The following is a 23,135-nucleotide window of genomic DNA, read 5'->3' as shown; positions in this document are numbered from 1 at the left end:
GGGTAATGCAAAAATTTGTGTTTCATTTGTACGGTAGCCCCCTCTAAAAGAGGGGGAAGGAGTATCTTAACACCATAGAAACATTTATTGCATCCTAAAACCTCCACATGCCAAATTTGGTTTCATTTGCTTGATTAATTCTCGAGTAATGCAGAAATTTGTGTTTCATTTGTATGGCAGCCCCCCCTTTGAGTGGGGGAAGGACTGTCTAACCATCATAGAAACATTTATTGCACCCTAAAACTTTCACATGCCAACTTTGGTTTCGTTTGCTTGGTTAATTTCCGAGTAATGCAGAAATTTGTGTTTCATTTGTATGGCAGCCCCTCCTTAGAGAGGGGGGAGGGGTCTCAAAATATCACGAAAATATTCTTTTGCATCCGCCGTATAGTCCGGACCTTGCACCAAGTGACTACCACCTGTTTTTGTCCATGGCGAACGAGCTAGGTAGTCAGAAGTTAGCCACAAAAGAGGCCTGTGAAAATTGGCTATCCGAGTTTTTTGCCAATAAGGAAGCGAGCTTCTATAGCAGGGGTATTATGAAGTTGGCATCTCGTTGGTAATCCAGGACCCCAACGGTAGTGATCACTTGCCAATCAAAATTTCCATCACCATTGGGTCGAATTCTTCTGAATCTATAAACATGGCATATGACCTCACAAGACACATTGACTGGAAAAAATATGCGGACGCGATTGCTCTAGCCATCAATTCCAGAGATGGTTTACCTCCATTGGAGGAGTATAACTTCCTTTCTCGTTTGATCTATGACAGCGCGGTTCGCGCTCAAACGAAACCCATCCCAGGCTCCACTATTCGTCGAAGGCCTCCCAATCCATGGTGGGATAGCCAATGTTCCAAGCTTTATCAGGATAAATCGAACGCATTCAAAGCTTTTCGGAAACGTGGAACCATTGAAAATTTTCAATCGTATTTGGACCTTGAAAATCAATTTAAAAACTTGATCAAAGGGAAAAAACGTGCTTATTGGCGAAATTTCGTGGGAGGTTTGTCACGAGAAACGTCAATGAAAAAATTATGGAAAGTGGCTCGAAACATGAGAAATCGCTCTTCATCCAATGAAAGCGAGGAATATTCACATCGATGGATTTTTAATTTTGCACGGAAGGTTTGTCCTGATTCCGCTCCTGTGCAAAAAATTGTTCGAGATATACCACAAGATAGGTGCGATCTTGACTCCGAGTTTTCGATGGTAGAATTCTCTCTTGCTCTCCTTTCTTGTAACAATTCTGCTCCGGGATCGGATAGAATTAAGTTCAACTTGCTGAAAAACCTCCCTGATGTGGCGAAACATCGCTTGTTGAATTTATTCAATCGGTTTCTGGAGTATAATATTGTTCCAGATGATTGGAGACATGTGCGAATTATAGCTATTAAAAAACCCGGAAAACCCGCGTCCGACTTCAATTCGTACCGCCCAATAGCAATGCTGTCTTGTATACGGAAACCAAAACCTTCCCCGGCCCCAAAAACCCCTACATACAAATTTTCATGTCGATCGGTTCAGTAGTTTCCGAGTCTATGAGAATCAGACAGACAGACAGACATCACTCCATTTTTATTTATATAGATTAGCGTAGGAAAACCTGTTGATATAATTAAATCATATTAACGAAGTACACATTATTGTTCCGAATTCATGAGATAAGTGACAAATGACAAATCGATTGCTTGTGTACGCAAAATATAAATTTATTATTTGTCCATGTGTGATCTTTCTTCTTTTTTTTGCCTCTTCCAAAAATCCAAACGAAATACAGACATATGTTAATCACGCAAACGGTACTCTCACTCGTATACTCCTACACCTTTCGAATTTGCTTTTTTTAATCGGATTGTTCATTGAAATTCACGGTTGCGGTTGTTAATTTGGTTTTATCGCCGAATCGACATTGTTCTTTCACCGGGAACCGATGGAGTAGTAAAATTGAAACACAACTGCAACTGTCTGTCAATTGTAACAGGAAAAGCTGCCGGTTCGATGAACTTTCGCGAGAGACACTTAGTTTGCATGCCGACTCGAGTGATTTCAGATAATTGAATGAAGGGAAATGCAGCTGGGATTGATCTATTATTTTTACTCTGAATGGTAACAGGCTTCAAACCGTTAACATTTGCAAAATTTTATGCAGTGTTATGTGTAGAGTTCATTTTTGCATCAAACGTTCGTATCGTATCTCTTTTGATATATTAGGTTGGGGAAAAAGAAATCCATTATTTTCTCGGTAGATGGCTGTAGGGATCACGTAATACAGAAAAAATAATCTTGCTGTCTTACTGGAAGTCAACACAGAGAAAATTCGATACATTTTACAGTTTTTATTTAAAACGTTAAATGGAATGCATTTTCGCGTTTAATGAATAAAAACTGTAAAATGATCCGAATTTTCACTTTGTTGACTTGTCACTATAAATATAAATGGTGTTCATGGTGCCGAAATTGTAACAGCTAGGCGAACCTAGCTAGAATATTTACCTACCCTCGAGCTTCATATTCCAAAGGGAGACTGGGCCAAAGGGAGACAATTGCAGTTCCAGAGAGAACGACTGGAACAATTCTTCGGACCTTCCTTAGCCTCTACAGTTCCTTGAGCTTCACGGCCAATGGTCGGTACTTAAACTTACATAAAAAATTGAACTGCGGTGGCGTTAATACCTAAGTACTAATTTTTTTTTCTTCTTCAACCTGAACTGTTCCTTCGCGTTTATTTTTCTGTTTTAATATTTGAATTAGATTTACCAAACGTTAATATCTTTATTCAATAATTACAGAAAATTATTCCATGTTTGATGAATGAGCTTCTCTGTTGGGTGGCGAGGGGCGTGATTTTGATTTAATAGCAGGATTATAAACCAAAACTGATTTTTTTATATTTCTTTCTCTTATTCGGTATTGTTCACCATTCGGGTAAAATTTTCTTACCGTTTTTCGGAAACGGTCTACAACACGAGAAAATTTTGTTGCAGTCCATTGTGGTATACTGTTATTTACTCTATAAGAAAGATTGTTCGACTGATGAACGATGTTTGAATCAGAGTATCTTTATATACATATACAGAGGTACACTTCGTTGTTTCCAAAATTCATAAAAATTCGATGTTCCACAAGGTTTGTCAAAAATAGTTTGTCGTCATAGAGAACTTAGATGACGCTATAAGGAGAGAAACGCTCAAGCTCACGCAGAATAATCAAACTATATTAGAAACAAAAGCAATTGATGTCTAACCATCTTGAAACAAAAAAACATTAAACAATGAATATAATGTTCAGCTCAATCGTCCGATACAAATTTTTGTCTAGATAGAAAAAAAATAGTAAATTGTTTATTGAATTGATTTTTTTGTTAATAACCAGCATAGATAATCTAGAAAACATCTGCTTGCTGGGTGGGCTTATAGTTTCATTATTGAATGCTGCATCAGGCCCTGATTTAATAAATGATTGATTTTATTTATCTCATCACCAGACAAACTATACTAATTGAACAATTGAACAGTATTCTTACCCTTTTCACGGCTCTAGCACATATTTTTGAATGAATTCGCATTGTGCACATTGAGCATTAAATTCATTAGACAATGTTGTCTTTTTAGTACCCTTTTCGAACCTTTGAATTATTTCCAATTTATTTTTAGCGTTGAAAATTTTCGTTTCAACCCATTTTACGAAGTGAAACAAATGATACTTCAAGTTGTTGCCTGCATTTGATATCAAAAGCTTTATCCATATAACAATTGCGCAAACAATACAGCCACTGTTCAATATATTTCAAATTTAATTTCATTCTAGGACGGGATTCTTGTACAACAATTCTTCGATTAATTTGTTTCAATAAGCTTTGTCCGAAAATTTGAATCAGTTGGGCATGAACAGATGCTCAATGTTGATTAAATCATTATAATACACAACATAGACTATTTACGTTCGTAGGCACTGACATTGACACACACACACTATGAGTGGAGTGAAATTGAAAATTGTCGCAATAGAGAATGTTATGTTTTAGTAAATAGGAGCGATAATGTGTCGTTATAGAGAAATGTCGAAATAAAGAAAATAATTTGTATGCGATTTTGAAGGGACCTTTGGACATGTCGTGATAGAGAAATTTGTCGTTATAAAAATTGCCGTTATAGAGAGCTTTGACTGGATATGAAAAAAAATTTAAAAAAATAAAAAATATATATTTTAGATATTGAGGATTAAAGTTTTTTTTTTGTAAATAAAAAAAGAGTACTAATTTTTTTCTCAGTGTATATCTTTTTCACGTTTTAACGTCGATGCTCTATAACTCTTTCTAAGACACAACAAAATTGGAAAATGATTCTTATAAAAGTGCCCTATTGATCCGTTGGGACCGACGTGAGTCAAACGAAAAATCAGTTCTCGGTCCTATAGCTCGGTCGGGGTTCAACGTGTTAAATAAGCTGGAAGAAGTAGTGGATGTTGGACAGGAAGAGGCAGAGATATTTGAAAAAGTATCGTAAATGAAGTGCCGGGCGGCCATACGGCCGGAACCTCAACCATGGCCGATGAAAAGATCAGCCCTCTCCGTTTTAGCCATAAAATGATCGGAGGAAATCTTCCGTTTGAAGTTCTCCCAGGATTTTTCTATCCTTCGCAGCTGGGAGAAATATATATATATATTTTTTTACTGTATTATAGTGACTTTAAGCCATTGGCTGGTTCGTCACTTGGACCAACGGATTTATTCCGTTGGAAGAATGTTGGGAGTGAGAATCGAACTCGTGACCTTTAGCGTGAGAGATACAGATGTTAACCACTACGCCAGATCGCCTCCGCAGAAATTATTTTGGTTTTCATTAAAAATTATCAAAGATTTTTTTGGAAAAAAAAATCATTGAAAAAAAATATTTTGAAAATTAAAATTCATTTTTCTCGATAACATATGCTTTTAACATTCTGAAAAAAATATATTTAAATACCCCTTAAAATTTCCAACAAGTTTTCCATACATAGAACGATGGGCACAATTACATGTAAAAAGTTTTTCGAACAACAACTTTTTCATGTTTCATTTCATTTCATTTCATTTCATTTCATTTCATTTCATTTCATTTCATTTCATGTATTCATATTTCATAACTTAAGACTTCCATCTTTTAACGTTACATTGATTAAATTGAAGAAGAACAAGCAGCACGTGAAACAAAATTAGAAGATAATCAAACTACTTGAACAAAAATAGTACATAGCTACAAATTGCTTCAATTAAAATGCTCTATACATCCTCTCTTAAATGCTGCGAACGAAACTACATTAGATAGACTAGTGGGTAAAGAATTCCAGTGAGCTACACCTCGCACGAAAAATGAGTTCCCATACTTAGACGTATGATGTCTTAGCAAAATATATTTTATTTTTACGATTACTTTGTGTGGCTTGTAGTTTACTATACAGATAATTAGATTTGTTTCGTCTTCGAGATTCTATGTAAGAATAAACAACAACGAAGGGGGTCTCCGTAGCCACATTGGTTGCGCGTTCGCTTAGTAAGCGATCGATCGTGAGTTCATAACTCAGGACCCTCATTGACCATCTTTGTGTTGTTACAGAATAACTACGTCCACGCAACAATCATCAGCGATGGAGATCGATCCACGGTCGAAATAAGATCGATTCATCCATACAACTGCTCTGCTCTGCCAGACACATCGGGCTACTGTTCTATAAATAACTCAACAATGATCAATATTAACTGTCTCCGCTGTCCGGTGGTCCAACTGGATAATGGAAGAACAGAAAGAATAACTCTTACGCCTAAATGGCTACTGTGTGAATGTACCATATGTAATGGTATAGAAGGAATACTGGCGAATAGCAACTGTGTAATGTGCTAATTATAGATATGATAACCATGTGACATGTACACGATTAAAATTCGGCTCTGTTACAGCTAAAATGCTAATGGGCCTTAAATAAATAAATGGGATAAAAAAAAAACAACAACGAAGCTTGCTAAAGTTTACTAAAGCGTATTCTATGAGGAAATGTTGCAGGTGTGAAACATGGGACATTCTATTAAGGTTAAATAAATATCGCATACAGGAATTTAGAGCAACCTTGTGCTTATTGAAAGTGACTACAGATACATCATCAAGTATGAAATCACATGCTAGAAAGTGGGGAAGAATGAGACCTTTAAAAAGTTTCAATTTAGTATCAGTTCTTAAAAATGATGATGTCATATAGAGGAATCGTAAGCAATTTTTCGTAAATTTTTCCACATTGTGATGACACATACTTATCCCATCCAAGGTTCGATTGAATGCGAACACCAAGGTTGGTAGCATCATCGACAAATTCTACTGCACTGTTGTTTAAGAATAATGATGGTTTTAAAGTACTATGAAATGATCTGTTGGAAATGAAAATTGCATTCGTTTTAGTTATGTTCAAGGAAATCATATTATTAGCCGACCAATTTAAGATTCTACTCAGGTCTTCATTAACTTTTTGAGATATTTCAGTAATTGAGTTACTGGAACAATTAAAATAAAGTTGATCGTCATCCGCAAAAATATAAATATTACAATTCTTTATTATCTCAGGTAAGTCATTAATGTACAAGGAAAATAAAATTGGACCCAGAATAGAGCCTTGAGGAACCCCTGATAATACAGGACGAAATTGGGATAAGATCCCATCGCAGAATACAGTCTGTGATCATCCCTTCAAATAAGATTTAATCAAGTTTGAAGCATGAACGAAAACCCAAAATTTGATATGAGCTTCTGACATAAAATTCCATGAGACACTGAATCAAACGCTTTCGAAAAATCTAACAAAATCAGAATAACAGGACGACCCCTGTCGAGTACTAGTCCTATATCATCAACAATCTTAAGCATAGTTGTAAATTTTTTTCCAAAACATTTTTGGTATTTTTTGTGAAAATTTGAATTATTTCCTACATTTCATCCTTTGACTAGAATTATGTAGGTATCATAGTTTTTAAGTCATAATTTTTTTTGTAAAAAATTTAGAAAAAAATTTGGCTTTTTTCAAAAAGTAGTCTAATACTTTTTCGAATATTTCAAGTATGCAAAGTTGCTTAAATGACCCATGTGTGTGGCGTGGAATGAACGAAAAAGTACGGTTTTCACCTTAGATGGAGCACTGCATAGGGGTTCAAAAAATAGTCAAAATTTCATATTTTGTACCATATAAAATATTTTCTATAGAGCTGGCGATTTGTTTTGGGGCACTTACCCAGCCCCATCCCTTTCAAATGCTGGAAAACAACCGATTTTAATTTGTGCACGACGATCTCAGTTGCACACAGATAATTGGTAGTTAATTACATCTTATTATTTTCAACAAAACTAATTAGTTATATCTAGTTATTATTAATTGAATTTTGTTCCTTATTCGATAGATGATTTTTATCTTTTAATTCATCCGGATAATTTTCCACTGCTGAGTAAAACAATTTCCATTAGCGGGCATAGCTGAAGCCGGAGATTTTGATCATAAAACTTATATCATCGTAATTAATCGACAAGTGTCAACTAATTTTTTTTTCCTGTATGTGTGAAACCTCAGGTAATTTTGAATCAGATTTCAATGATCTGGCGATCGATATCGATTTTTTTCTCACCTCAGAACACAATTACAAAATGTAATTAAAACCTCCATCCCTACCCCCGACGCTGGTAGCTTTGTTATATCCATAATTGTAAGTAGAGTCCAAAACAAGACCGCCTTCTTCCGTACCTACTCCGCGACCAACCTGAAACCCCTAAACCTCGTATCTCGTATTCTGACTCTGCTTCGGAGCGTGGTTTTCCGCTTCACTTATTGCCGGTGCTTTTCCCCCCACTCGAATAAGCTGAACCGAACCTGAATTGCTTACCATTATTATGCTAATGAGGCACAATTATCGCCATTAGCAAATACAAGCATTATGATCTATGCCTTATGTGCACGAATAGAATTCTGTTCGGTTTGCGTAATCGCTTTTCTTGAATTTCGTTCTATGTTATTGTCAAAAATTCATTGGTAAAAGCATGAGTTGTCCTGGAAAATCTCGATGATTTATTGATTTCGTCATATTTACTGCAACCTATGCTGAATTTTCAAGTGTTCTAAAATAGATTATGTTGGTGATGGTTTCTTTGAACATTTACAATTTCGGTTTTTGTTCATCCTTTGTTTAAGAAAGAGGTTCGGATATCTTTGAGACATAGATTTATCGTACATGTTATTATTTTGATAATTCTGTTCAAGAATTTCAGAGTGCTTCTATTTTACTAAATACATTTAGTTAGAAAACATGGATAGTTAGAAGTCAAGTTTCAACAGAATCAGCTTCGTTTAATATCAAGAATGTCCCAATGATTTTATTATTTTGATAACTCTGTTCAAGAATTTCAGAGTGCTTCTATTTTACTAAATACAAAAAAGTCAAGTTTCAACAGAATCAGCTTCGTTAAATATCAAGAATGTTTCAATGATTCATCGTCTCCAAGTTCCTTCTGCAAGAACAAACCTGTTGCATACTAAGCTTCCCCAGAACATTCATTTTAATATTCATCGAAATGTCATATCGTTTCTTTTTGCATTGACTTGCTACAATTACAGGACCCAGAAGAATGCGTCCTCTTCAAAATAGCTGCATGTGCATTTTCTTCCGCTACCTATCGCTTCATGAGGACATTCCTTACTTTGGCACATTGCCGCAATTAGAGGAGGATGCACAAATTGGCCCAACTCAGGTCTCTTACTCACACACACAGGTGTGTGCCCACAAGAAGCATGACGCCGTTAGTTGTGGAATAGAGAGATTCTGTAAGGAAAGACAGCAATTTGCAAACTCATTCCATTCTGGAGGCAATAAATCTCCGGACTCGTTCCTTGGCGGATGCACTTCTAGTAGTTTCGAGTTTGTTTGAATGAGACTATTGTTAGCATGAAGAGATGTTTTCGTTCAATAGATTAAATTGATAGCGAAGGGATGAAGATCAGTGGAAACAAATTCTCGATTAGAAAGATAAAGTTTTTTTTAGAATGTGTTTAGTACTATTGTAAATTACACTCAACGATTTCAATAAAGATTAAGGATCTCAATTAAATAAAGTTTCAGTAAAATGAACAGCACACGAAGAATTTATGAAGGAACATAACACAAGAACCATAATGATAATTGTGGTTGGCGATATTAATTTTGCTCCGTCTGTCACACCTTGTTTTGAGCATATTTAATGTATAAATCATACAGAGTGCTGTTGACTCATTCCCATGTCACACAACGTGCCTATTCTGGTTATTGTCATATTTCTTCGCAACAATAATTTATCATTCGTTGACGGAAGAGCGGTATGTGCTGCGTCATCATCCGGTCGGTTATCTCACGCAGAAGAACATCTGCGATGAAAGATGAAGATAAAATAGCGAAATATGATACAGCAGAACGGTTTAATGAAATTGATACACTTAGTAAAGGACCAAAACAAAAAACTGAACAAAAAAGTAACTTCTCCAGATGCATACCATGTCTAGCTGGTCTAGGATAGTGTCCCCTTCAAACGCAATGGATCGAATCTCCTTCCACCTTCTGCTGTGATCATTTTGTAAAGTGTTTATGTTAACCTCAATAGAATATATTAGTTGAAAATTGTCTGAGAAACTCGCACAGTCTGTGACATACTGTAACATACATTTGCGCGCGAGTATAATAGGGTTAAAACTATCGTCGATTGGGGTGAAAACGGAGAAAGCTACTGTTAGTAATATCTTGACCAACATTGCGAATATTTGTTAAAGCTGTAAGCCGTTTAATAGGAGACATATTTCCACAACTTCCAATGCATAATACTTAACTGTAGTACAAATAGTTATAATTTAAAAGTTCATCAAAGTTAGATGTGTAAATAGCCATCAAATAATACCTCAGAAAAATCTCATGCCCAGCATTCTACACAACTACTAAAATTGTAAATATTGGATAGAATTATTCTTAAAAGTCTTGCCAGATGAGTAATTACTAATTTTGAACATCAAAATAATTTTCCCATTCGAATTTCAATATTTCCGAAATAATCTCTTATTTATTTATTATACTACGTCTTCAGCTATAATGCTGCACATACTGAAAACTCCTTTTTTACCCTGAGTGGGGGTGAGAATGGATCAAGCACAAAATGGAATTCCACGCCAATTCGATATAGTGATTGTCAGATTTTCATGAAAATTGGTAGTTTTATTCCTCATCGTAAAATATTTGACCTATATTTTTTATTTTTTTTCATCAGGGTGGCCATTTCTATTTTATGGTGGTTCAAAAAATCAACTTTTCGCCCTTTTTCCAAAAAATGACCTTTTTTCAATAATTCATTACTTTTGAACTACTGGACCGATTGAGATGAGCGATATATCAAATTACAGCCTAATTGAGCTAATTCGCCAAATGAGCTATTTTTTTTTTTGGAAAACATTACACTTGAAAAAAACCAGATTCTGTTTTCGTAATTATTGATTGTAATTGTTTTTCATATGTTTTTCATATTACATGGTTTCGGAACTAAGGTTTATATTTTTTCTTGAAAGCTGAGGTTACTTAACATATCCGAATATCAGAGAGTTTTTTTTTTCGTTTTCGAGTGATTTTGCAAAGTTAACATATTTTCAGTTCTCGTTCAATATTCCTGTGGGGCTAGACAACATCTATGTGACTAGAATCCAATTTTTATGCACATGTGGTATTTCATGTGGCTTCAAATTGGTATATCGATCAGCTGAATCGGCCCGGTAGTTTAGAAGTTGACGAATTTCATGGCAACTCGTCTTAGGAGTTGGCAGCACCATCTCAGATAGTAGTAAAACATTGTGGGTGTGCAGACATGGGTCATTTAAGCAACTTTGCGTACTTGAAATATTCGAAAAATAATAAGACTTTTTTTTGGAAAAAAAGCCAATTTTTTCTTGATTTTTACAAAAAATTATAACATGATACTATGATACCCATAAATTTCATGTCAAAGCATGAAATGTAGGAAATTGTTTAAATTTTCACAAAAATTACCAAAAAAATGTTTGAAAAAAAATGTCGCTGGCAAAAAAAGTTATTCAAAAATTAAAATTTATTTTTCTCAAAAACGTATTTTTTTAAATTCCCAAAAATATATATATATATGAATAGCCTTTACAATTTCCAATAAGTCGTTCATACATCGGAAGATGAGCACTTTTACAAGGAAAAAGTTTTCGAACAAAAACTTTTTCATGTTTTCTTTGAGAAAAATACAACTTATTCCAATTTTGTTTTAAGTCAAGATAGCGATATAGTTTTCTCGACAAAGTTTTAGATCTTGTTAAAATATAAACTTTTGTCGAAGACATCAACTTTCTATCTCTTATAGTTTTTGAAATATATGTCATTTTTGTATGAAGACTCCTGAAAAGAATAATGTTTTGCTCTTAACATTTTTGTGTGTAAATTCTCACGTTTGACATGTTCTTGGCATGTTTCTAAATAGAGAAAAGTAAGCAGAGCATTTAAAATGCGATAATTTATACAAAAAAATGTTACGAATTGAACAATAATAGCATTTTTTCGAAGAAAAACATGAAAAAGTTGTTGTTCGAAAAAACTTTTTCCATGTAAATGTGCCCATCGTCCGATATATTGAAAACTTGTTGGAAATTTGAAGGGCTATTTATATCTATTCTTTTCAGAATTTTTAAAGCATATGTTTTCGAGAAAAATGAATTTTAATTTTCAAAATATTTTTTTTCAGTGAATTTTTTTCCAAAAAATTCTTTAATAATTTTCAATGAAAACCAAAATTATTTCCTACATTCCATTCTTTGACCAAAATTTTGTAGGCCTGATACTTTTTTGTAGGTTTTTTTTTAAATGAGTGTGTATTGAGTGTGATTGAGAGCGTGAGTGTGATCATTGTCAACATATCCTCATATCCCCTCCTTTTCATGAAGAAAATATGTCACCGTTCTAAACTCGAGTCGATTGAGAGTAATCGGTTTCCTATATTATTAACATTAGAATTAAGGAAAAATGTATATATACTAGTAACAGTACAGTAAGGAGTTCGACCCCTTTAAACCTATGTAACTGAGCCTGTAAAAATAAACGATTTAAACAAAAAAAAATCCTTTGACATGAATATCATAGTTTTGAAGTTATAAAATTTTGTAAAAATTTAGGAAAAAAAAAATTGGCTTTTTCCAAAAAGTAGTCTAATTGTTTTGCGAATATTTCAAGTATGCAAAGTTGCTTAAATGACCCATGTCTTAACACTCACAACGTTTCACTACTATCTGAGATGGTGCTGGCAACCGCCGTCGAGTTGGCATGAAATTCTTCTGTTGTGAATTTCAAAATAAAGTCATTTTTGGAAAAGAAGGAAAAAAAATATTTTTCGGACCATCGGGTAATTTTGAAAAATCATAGCTCTATAACACAAAATAACGCATCTCCGAAATATGGATATGGTATCTGAAAAAATCTTGGATATCAAGAAAAAATAAAAAAAAATATAGCGTTCATGGTCCCGAGACAATATAAACTGTAAAAAAAAATCAATAATTACAAGACCAAAATCTAACAAAAATTCGAAAAGAGACTAGCTAGTTGTCTTTAATTTGATATGTCGATCATCTGAACCGGTGCAGTAGTTCAAAAGTTATGAGTAATTTTTGGAAGAAAAAAGACAAAAAAAAAGGAATTTTTGTTAAAAATGAGAAAAAATTATCTTTCGGACCACCCTAAAATGGAAATGGTCACCTATTTAATTTAATATGTAGATCATCAGAATCGGTACAGTAGTTCAAAAGAAATGAATTTAAAAAAAAAGTCATTTTCGAAAAAAAAAAGATATTTTGGGCAACCTTCAAATGAAATCACCCTAATATGATGATGATGATGATGGTCCCGCCTCCTTCCCCTACAGAGGTTTGAGCAAGACGAGTTATCTAAAAGATATTATTTTGTTTTTTCAGCATTGAAATCAGCTTAGCAAAAAAAACGAACTGATTTTATTTACAGATATAAGTTCAAATAATTACAATGTCAAAATACAAGCCAATACTCAGTCTTGTCCGCTACAGAACCCATACGGTCCCGACAAGGCCCTTGCAGCCAAATGGTCCACCAAGGCACAAGTCCAACCGCCAGCCTTGTTTTGGATTGACTTTAAATATCCCCATCCAGAGTAATCGAGGAATTTTTCTTTACGAACAATTTCTAGACCGGCTCTTACAAAACTTTTGAATTATTATCCTTTATATCTGTACAACGCGCGCGACGCTCAAACTTTTGTAGACTTTTGTTTTCAACTACTACAATATAAAATCAACAAAATAAAAATAAAAATAGTCCATCATCACCAAGATCATGACAGACATAATAGAGACGAACACAAATTAAAAAACAAAATATATAACATAAAAGAATTTTTTTTCAAAATTGCCTAAATAATATAATCCGTTTAAAACAAAACTTCGTCAGGTCATACATTGAGAATAATAAAAACAAAACAAAAATCAAAAAACTGTTCACTTTAAGATATCCGTTCGTATAAAACTTCGTCAATCAACATCGTTATCAAAATAAAAAAAAAATTTTGGCTGTTAGAAAAATACAGCTTTCACGTGTGAAATACAATTTCTCTTAAATTCTGCTAGTGTTGTTGCACGTTTAATATGTCTTGGCATCGAGTTGAAAACATTTACTCCTTTAAAATATAGAGAATTTTGTGAAGCACATGTTAAGAAATGTGGTGTTCTTATTTCATTCGCGTTTCTAGTATTATATCTATGAAAGTCATTTCGAAAACTGACAAAAAATACGGACATGTTTTGCGATAAAGGACAAAACTACTACTTTTCACGAAAATCTGAGAACCGCCATATCGGTTTCACATGGAATTGTTGTATATAAACATTTCCATCGCACTTCTAGCTGGATTGACACTATTTTCGCAACTCAAATAATCATTCAAGACACTTACAAGATTATGCTTCAAAACGTAACGTATGTATAACTCATCATCACAAGAGAACTGATCAGATTTGAGTCGTCTATATATGTTGTATCTGTCTCCACTCAAATTAGAATGATAGAATGGTAGAATGTTTTTTTGAACTTCCACACTTCTGATTAAACTTCTGATAAGTATTTACTAAACAATGTTTTTATGTTTATGATTAAAAAATATTTGGTATAATTCTTTTTCGCGTGATATCTGTCGCATGTTTCAGCGAAATAGTTATTTTGTCGCCTTTCGCCTTTTATCTATCTGTATGAACATACAAAACAATGCTCTTTACATCTATACAGTGCCGCAATACATGGAGTTTTCCATTGATCCTTTCCCCGAGCACGGATGACAATTTTTGTTTATACTGAGTACCGTTATCTATTATTCATAGTAGCACCGTTTTGGTTCGTGAATAAGTTCACAAGACATAGAAAGTCGATTAAAAAAAGTGTGAACTGATACATTGTTGCATACATTTTAATATTACTATACTTCTTTGCTGTGGTGGCTGAGAGCAGACAAATGACCGCAAAGAGTTAATACAGATTTTGATACATATTTTCTGAGAAAAAAACACAGATAAAAAGATTTTTTGAGACCAAAAACACAGATTTTATTATGTCAACTCTGGTGTGGAGTCGTCAGCACCTGGATAGACCAGAAAACCTCCCAAGAGAGAAAAATAATGCTGAGAAGTGAATCTTAATTCAATCCCATCAACACTTCCATCGTTGTTGCTAGAATGCTACCATTCTGCCTCCTTCGCCTCCCAGAGGAAATTCCAAAGTGAGATGCAAAGCATCATCAAAGCAGCGGGTTAACGATTCCCACACCGTAGGGGCCAACGAGAGGGTTTTTTTAAAGACCAGTAGCTAATAGCAACTTTACCTTTCAAAACTAATTAATTTGGGGAAGGATTTTATGTTTACGCCCCCCGCTTCTAGAGCTCGGTTTTGATGTCAGCGCTATGCAGAGCGGTTATTGTGAGCATACACACACCCAATGCTTGATAGAACATTGAAGCTCTTCGGAAGATTCGAGACGGCGAAGCTCCAGTGGGTGGTCAACGATAAATAATCACCGTAATCGAATCTTCAACGCTGGAATGTATTACGGGAGAAGATAAACACAATACAATCATTAACGTTTGAAAACGGCTCCCATTCGTTGTTATATGAATTCGCTTTTGCATGTTTGTGTTTCATTCACTTAAATAGTTAATTGGCTTAGCTTGAAAAAAAAACCAGAACCAGGAATAAGAATAGGTGTAAATTTTGTATGATAATTCAAATAAATATAATAAATTTAATATAATAATTTAAAATACTTACCGATAATGGAGTGCACTCTGACGCTGAGCTGTGTTCGTACGACGAGAGAGTTTTTGCGACTGAAATTATAAAAAAACAAAGAATTATGTTAATCGTATCATAAAGTATATTTTATTATTGGTAACCATTTTTGCAGTATTGGCCGGTGTTCAAATGAAAATGAGAATTTCTTCAGTGATATAGTAAAACAAATATGTCAAGCAATTCAGTATTTTTTACTAAAAACGGCACTGACATCTATCTTCCAGATGCAATTCCGGATCCTCGTGGTCAGCTGTTTGGTGTCCTTGGCCCGCCAATTATTCTTATGCACCAGGGCACTGAAGGAGCCGAAAAAATCCTCGATCGGACGGCACAGGACCAAGTTGATCGGGTTCCGTTCCTTGGGTACGTACCGTATCAGTTTTTCCTCGAGGTACGCCAACATCTTCTTGGCGTAATGGGAAGATGTCTGTCCGGCCAGAAGACGTACTTCCCATCAGATTGATGCTCCTCTAAAAATGGAACAAGAATCTTCTCCAGGCACTCCTCCTGTTACACCTTCTGGTTGATGGCAAGTCCGCTCGGCTTGTCAAACTAGAGCTTTGAAATCCCTTTGTCGGGGATTGCAACATACAGCATAACTTTCTTCTCAAACTTATGCTTGTATTTGTATTTCACCCCGGGGGGTGTGGATGCCTTGTCGCTGGTATAGTACCGGTCATTGCCGGGAATGTGGAACATTGACAGCGGAAAATAACTCTCGTCGTCCAGCACGAACGACGTCCCGCGATAATTCTTCGTTATTCACCGGCACTGAGATTTCACGGTCGCTATCTACTCGTCCGTGTACTCTGGGGACCTAATCTTCTCCCAGCAAATGAAGCCCTCCTGCTTGAGGGTTCTGTGGATGTAGGTATGGGAAAATTTCAGCCGACGTCACGCAAACTCGTACCGTCCTTGTTGTCGAACAGCTTTTTCAGAGATTCCTTTTTCTTTTTCGTCGTGAACTTCGCCGGACGGCGACTACCGGTTTTCCGCTCGACGTTCCGGGATGCCAGGATTCGGCAAACAGAACTCTACGGCACATTTTCGTCCCTTGAGTGTAAACTCAAGGTACTCTAAACTCTTTACTGGCCGTACGACCTTTTGGTACGAATTTCTGATGGACTTCGCCGCGGTAATAAGAGGCGCTGAGTAAAACACTGACACTTGATCGAACTTGACGTGTTTTTCCCAATTTTTCCTTTTCCTTTCCTTTTTGAAAAACACTTTTTGATGTAGGATTACGTTTTTGGGAGCATATTGGGAGTACAAAATGAAAATGTAAATATTGGTCGCGTCTCGAAAAGTGTCCAATTTTTAGTGCATATTTCGCAGTCATTGATTGATGGATTTACGAAATTATACATAGTATATTCATAAATACTAGGGAAGGGGTAAACGTATTCTAAACGCAAATAATAATAGACGTATCTAATCCTTCTCATCATGTATTTGACAGTTGTTACTGTTAGTTCATTATTGCGCAATCAATATGTAGTATCAATTGTTTACAATCATGTGGGGTCACGTCGAAAATCGTATTGTGATAGTTGGGCTCGAAAAATGTGGTAATGGTGATATCTATCGTACTTTGCAGCCACTTGGAATCACCAGCAATTTCGTGTATTAGAGTTTTAGAGGTTATGGTTTGTTCTACTCGTCCCCCGTATATTGAGTCACTCAAGTACGCCCTCACCCGTGCAGTGAACAATTTTCCTATGGAAGTAGTGCGTGCTGCAATCGATAAATGGTCAGATCGTCACCGCCCAATGAGATATATATAGAGGTGAAGCAGTAGGCGAAGTATATCTGTATTGGCAAGCCAAATATCGTGTCGTAATTATTTGAGGGGCTTAGAATGAAAGGGGTGTAAGTGATTTGATAGATTTCTCTACATCGACTCTCTCTTTGGGTCATAACTTAGCTGCAAATACATTCCCAGCTGTATTTACCAACGTGGAAAATAGGTCAGAACCTCATTTATCGGTTTCTATAGCAAACTTAAATTGGAAAGTTTTTGCTGTTGAGTTATTAACTAAATAAAAAGTTGATGAAGAGAAAACGATCAAGTCACTTACACCTCTTGCATTCTGAGCCTCTCAATTGTATCATGGCTGATTACGATTATTTATGTGATAAAAAGGTCTAGAGATCAATCGTATACTTAGTTCTTGAAATCAGGAACATTTTCGGTAAAATTTTGATTAATTGGCGATTATTCTCTCACAACATATACAGCGACACTGAGAGCCTTCGAAACATACACTTCATAACGTTAAAATAATGAAACTTCGTTTGTTTCTATGAACGTGGGGGAGTGAAAATGGCACATGAAAATATCACTTTTATCCGTCTTTTTCGACGTGATTTCACAAATATTCACTGCACATTATCACATTAGCGTGAACTCTGAAAAAATGTTCGTTTTTAATTGATAAATTACTTCCTGAAAATAGCATTTTCACATGGATCAAAGATAAACATAACGACTGACGTCACTATTTGAGAAATAGTTATGGCAACGCATGCTATATCGCTCGAAAAACCACCATCTTCGTTACCTTTATTTCCAGGACATTAGTGTCCACATATGCTGGAAGGCAAATGTAGGTCATTTCGAATGAATTGTTTTGGTATTTTGTAGCTGTTGAGTAGCTGAATAAAACGTTGAAAAAAATTTATATAAAGATTATTTGACAGCCAATATTCCGTGTATCAGAATTTATGACTATACTAGGTAGAACGATTGGATACCCTAACAATCTTTTCGAAAAATAACAACAAAAAAATCAGTGGCTAGTTTAATAAAATTACGTCGAAAGGAAAAAAATGAGGCTCTCAGAAGGAAATGGATGTAAGTAACATGTTCGATTTTCTCTTCATCGACACTCTCTTTTGAGAATAACCTAGCTGCACACACATTCTTAGCTGTATTAGACTATTTTGACGATAGGTCAGAACCTCATCTATCGGTTTCTACAGTGAACTCAAATTGGAACGTTTTTGAAGCAGAGTTATTAACGAAAGAAAAAATTGATAAAGAGAAAATCGGTCAAGTCATTTACACCCTTTTTCTTTTGAGCCCCTGAATTTTTTCCAAGTTAAGTACTGCGTAGCCGCAACGGTTGCGCGTGTACTTATTAGGCGAACGACCATACGTTCAATCCCAGGATTCTCCATTGGTTAATCTTCTAATGAGGCCTTATAAAGGCTAGAGGTGAATGAAAGTTGTAGTTTAAAGCCTCTATAATATGAAAAAGTTGAAGTTGAAGCGGCGGAGACTATCAAACTATAAAACAAACAGGTGGACGACTGCGACAACAGCGTATGTTTTCCAAAGATCTTGCACCCAATATGGTAACACAATCCTACGCGAACTATGCGATCTTACTCATTTTCTAACGCTTCAATTTTCGACCAAATAAACAATACATTCTATTGCAATATAATAGACTTTCAAATGGTTTCGTTTGTTAGAGATTATCATTCTCTGGAGTACATAAAAACTTCAATAGTATGGACTCAATCCAATTTGTTTATATATTAAGGCTCACTAGCATTTCAGCTGTAACAGAGCCGGTTTTTAATCGTAAACATGTTAGATGTTTATTGTTTTTATAAAAAGTAAAATAAACAGCAGTGGCCATTTAAGAGTAGGAGTATTCTTTCTATTCTTCCAATGTTCAGCAAACCGGACAGCGGAGACAGTTGATATGATCATTGTTGGGTTATTAATAGCACAACAGCCCGATGTTTCTTGCAGAGCAGAGAGATGAACTCAATGATAGAACAGAATAGAAATTGTGATATTCACAGTTCGTAAATTTAATATAAATATTCAGAACGAAACAAATAAATTCGAAAGAAAAGATCATGTTCTAAAAAGGAGGATCTTTTTTTTTATATTTTAAATGGTGACCGGAATAAATCGCCACAGTAAACAACTGCAACAGAAACAACCGCTTAGAAAAAGTGTAGTAGGCTAGAAATATTTGGCGCGGGAAAAACATCATGTGCCTCACATTTCTATTATAAATTTATTCTCTTGTTCTCGTTTTTCGAAATTTATTCTGAGGACAATGTAATGGGGACGAAGTCCCCATTTGGCGAGGATAAGGAATCGAGGCGGCCCATGCCGCCAAGATGACGCAATCCGAGTCCACCGCCGACCCGCCGTCGGAAGCGGCGGTGTCTCGCACGCAAACCTGGGATCCACTGATTGCCCGGTTAGTTTGAAACATAGGATACGATCCTTTAGCAATGTCCGACCGAGCTCTAGCGAGCGTCGGACGGTATACGTCTGCCCGGGGCGTTACGTTTGCCTGGGGCGATACGTTTGCCCGGTTAATTCTTGTTTTGAAATACAATACCGCGCCACAATATTTATAGCCTACTACACATTTTATAAGCGGTGGTTTCTGTTGCAGTCGTTTTCTGTGGCGATTTATTCCGGGAACCATTTTAAATATGGCTTATTTCAAGAAGAAATATAACAGTTCAACGTCAATGTGAAAGTTAATTGGTTACAAAATGTACAGTGAAGTGAAAATCTTGATTTTTTAGGATTTTCATTGAAGACTCACCAGGAATTGTTTAAAATGATATTGTAGCAAAATTAAGAAAGTTAAAAGTTGTGTGTCAAAGTAAAAATTGTAGAGCGTTTAGAGATCTTCAATTTACTTGATAGAAACAATCATTTTTATTATGATATTTTGGAATAAAATTAATAACAACACCTTCAAAATTAGCTATTAAGTATACTATGAAAACATGAAAAAAAAATTTAATTAATATTGTGGTCCAAAATGTTTTCTGGGATGTCTACTTTACTGTAGATTTTATCACAGGTTTGTCCGATGCTCCGTTCCAAAATTATAAACCAATTAGAGGACCTAAGTCTTTGCGTAAGGAGCGCGGATCCAAAATTTTAAATGCGAAACTAAGTTTTACATACTGGTGGGAGTTCTACCTCCGGAACGGTACATCCGATTTTGATGAAATAGTTTTTCCCAAAATCTCCACTAAATTTGCTGTCATCGTACGTAGGATTTTTTTGATATTTCGAAAAATAGAATTTTGGTCAATGTTTATGTCTTGATTTTTGAGGCAAAAACGCAATTTTTTTACAAGAAATGTCGCCATTTCGTCAAAAATCAATATTTTGACAATATCCTACGTACGATGACAGGAAATATATCCAAGATTACGTAAAAAAAATAATTGGTTGAAGTCGGTCCACTAGAAAAACTTGTAGAACTCCCACCACTTTACAAGGTTTTGGCTGCAAGGATTCAACAAACCGGTTGACACTATTCATTTTTCGTTTGTTAAGTAATATATACCTAATAAAACTGTGATATCAGACTTATCATAGTAAATTAATTTCTCGTTAAAAAAATCGCGAAAATTATGATGTTCATAGTGTACTACTCCCTTAAGTTCTCCACATCCAAAATGTAATTTAAATCTCCTAATTTAGATGTTTCACACTATATTCTGTACTAAATTTTCTCATCTTTCAAATGGAAACAACATAATTGTCCTACGTAGCGTACTTGTTGAAGTAGAGCCAGTTAGAGGCAAACAGAGTCCGAAACAGAGAAAAACCTCAATAACTCAGTCATTGTTGAAATTCGAACACATGCATTTCAGACTTTGTTTCATCGAATATGATTGTCTTTCACCTTCGGGAAGAGCTCGGATTTTTTATGTGAGAAAGGTATTTTCTAGCGTAAAGGGAATGAATTCCTCTTTTATGTGTATATAAAACAATATAAAAAATATAATAAATATAAAAATTATTTTTTTTTTACTCGATTCCATACAGGTTTCGGTTATATACAATGCAAAGGATATGGAGACTATATATAATCGAGTCCACCCTGTACTAATTTCGAAATTGCTTCGAAGGGTCTATAGTGTGTTGTAAATGGTAGATGTCACATTGCATTTCAAAAGTTTGGAAGAGCAGAAAGAATACCCTTACGCCTAATTGACTATTACTGTGTAAATTACCATAATGTACTGGAACAGAAAAAAAACTCTTATGGCTAATTGGCTACTTCTACTGTTTAATTTACAATTTATAGAATCATAAACATGTTAGATGTTTATTGTTTTTATAAAAAGTAAAATAAACAGCAGTGGCCATTTAGGAGTAGGAGTATTCTTTCTATTCTTCCAATGTTCAGCAAACCGGACAGCGGAGACAGTTGATATGATCATTGTTGGGTTATTAATAGCACAACAGCCCGATGTTTCTTGCAGAGCAGAGAGATGAACTCAATGATAGAACAGAATAGAAATTGTGATATTCACAGTTCGTAAATTTATTATAAATATTCAGAACGAAACAAATAAATTCGAAAGAAAAGATCATGTTCTAAAAAGAAGGATCTTTTTTTTTATATTTTAAATATGGCTTATTTCAAGAAGAAATATAATAGTTCAACGTCAATGTGAAAGTTAATTGGTTACAAAATGTACAGTGAAGTGAAAATCTTGATTTTTTAGGATTTTCATTGAAGACTCACCAGGAATTGTTTAAAATGATATTGTAGCAAAATTAAGAAAGTTAAAAGTTGTGTGTCAAAGTAAAAATTGTAGAGCGTTTAGAGATCTTCAATTTACTTGATAGAAACAATCATTTTTATTATGATATTTTGGAATAAAATTAATAACAACACCTTCAAAATTAGCTATTAAGTATACTATGAAAACATGAAAAAAAAATTTAATTAATATTGTGGTCCAAAATGTTTTCTGGGATGTCTACTTTACTGTAGATTTTATCACATGTTTGTCCGATGCTCCGTTCCAAAATTATAAACCAATTAGAGTACCTAAGTCTTTGCGTAAGGAGCGCGGATCCAAAATTTTAAATGCGAAACTAAGTTTTACATACTGGTGGGAGTTCTACCTCCGGAACGGTACATCCGATTTTGATGAAATAGTTTTTCCCAAAATCTCCACTAAATTTGCTGTCATCGTACGTAGGATTTTTTTGATATTTCGAAAAATAGAATTTTGGTCAATGTTTATGTCTTGATTTTTGAGGCAAAAACGCAATTTTTTTACAAGAAATGTCGCCATTTCGTCAAAAATCAATATTTTGACAATATCCTACGTACGATGACAGGAAATATATCCAAGATTACGTAAAAAAAATAATTGGTTGAAGTCGGTCCACTAGAAAAACTTGTAGAACTCCCACCACTTTACAAGGTTTTGGCTGCAAGGATTCAACAAACCGGTTGACACTATTCATTTTTCGTTTGTTAAGTAATATATACCTAATAAAACTGTGATATCAGACTTATCATAGTAAATTAATTTCTCGTTAAAAAAATCGCGAAAATTATGATGTCCATAGTGTACTACTCCCTTAAGTTCTCCACATCCAAAATGTAATTTAAATCTCCTAATTTAGATGTTTCACACTATATTCTGTACTAAATTTTCTCATCTTTCAAATGGAAACAACATAATTGTCCTACGTAGCGTACTTGTTGAAGTAGAGCCAGTTAGAGGCAAACAGAGTCCGAAACAGAGAAAAACCTCAATAACTCAGTCATTGTTGAAATTCGAACACATGCATTTCAGACTTTGTTTCATCGAATATGATTGTCTTTCACCTTCGGGAAGAGCTCGGATTTTTTATGTGAGAAAGGTATTTTCTAGCTTAAAGGGAATGAATTCCTCTTTTATGTTTGTATAACAATATAAAAAATATAATAA

At 34.8% G+C, this 23,135-nt stretch overlaps 1 protein-coding gene across 7 annotated transcripts in view; it reads right to left on the bottom strand.

Annotated features, from left to right (window-relative positions):
* Positions 1 to 23,135, bottom strand: part of LOC129771424 (FH1/FH2 domain-containing protein 1) — a 268,143-nt gene that overhangs the window by 74,704 nt on the left and 170,304 nt on the right. For all 7 annotated transcript variants that reach the window (XR_008742368.1, XR_008742369.1, XM_055775046.1 and 4 more), the window contains one exon: positions 15,375 to 15,433. Coding sequence is in view for 5 of the 7 variants with exons in the window: in XM_055775046.1 (XP_055631021.1) it covers positions 15,375 to 15,433 (59 nt within the window). In the remaining 2 variants the exon portion in view is untranslated. The remainder of the gene's footprint in view (positions 1 to 15,374; positions 15,434 to 23,135) is intronic.

The sequence above is a fragment of the Toxorhynchites rutilus genome, chromosome 2 (assembly GCF_029784135.1).
Source record: "Toxorhynchites rutilus septentrionalis strain SRP chromosome 2, ASM2978413v1, whole genome shotgun sequence".
Classification (NCBI taxonomy): Eukaryota; Metazoa; Arthropoda; class Insecta; order Diptera; family Culicidae; genus Toxorhynchites; species Toxorhynchites rutilus.
This window is presented reverse-complemented; position numbering and strand designations above follow the sequence as displayed.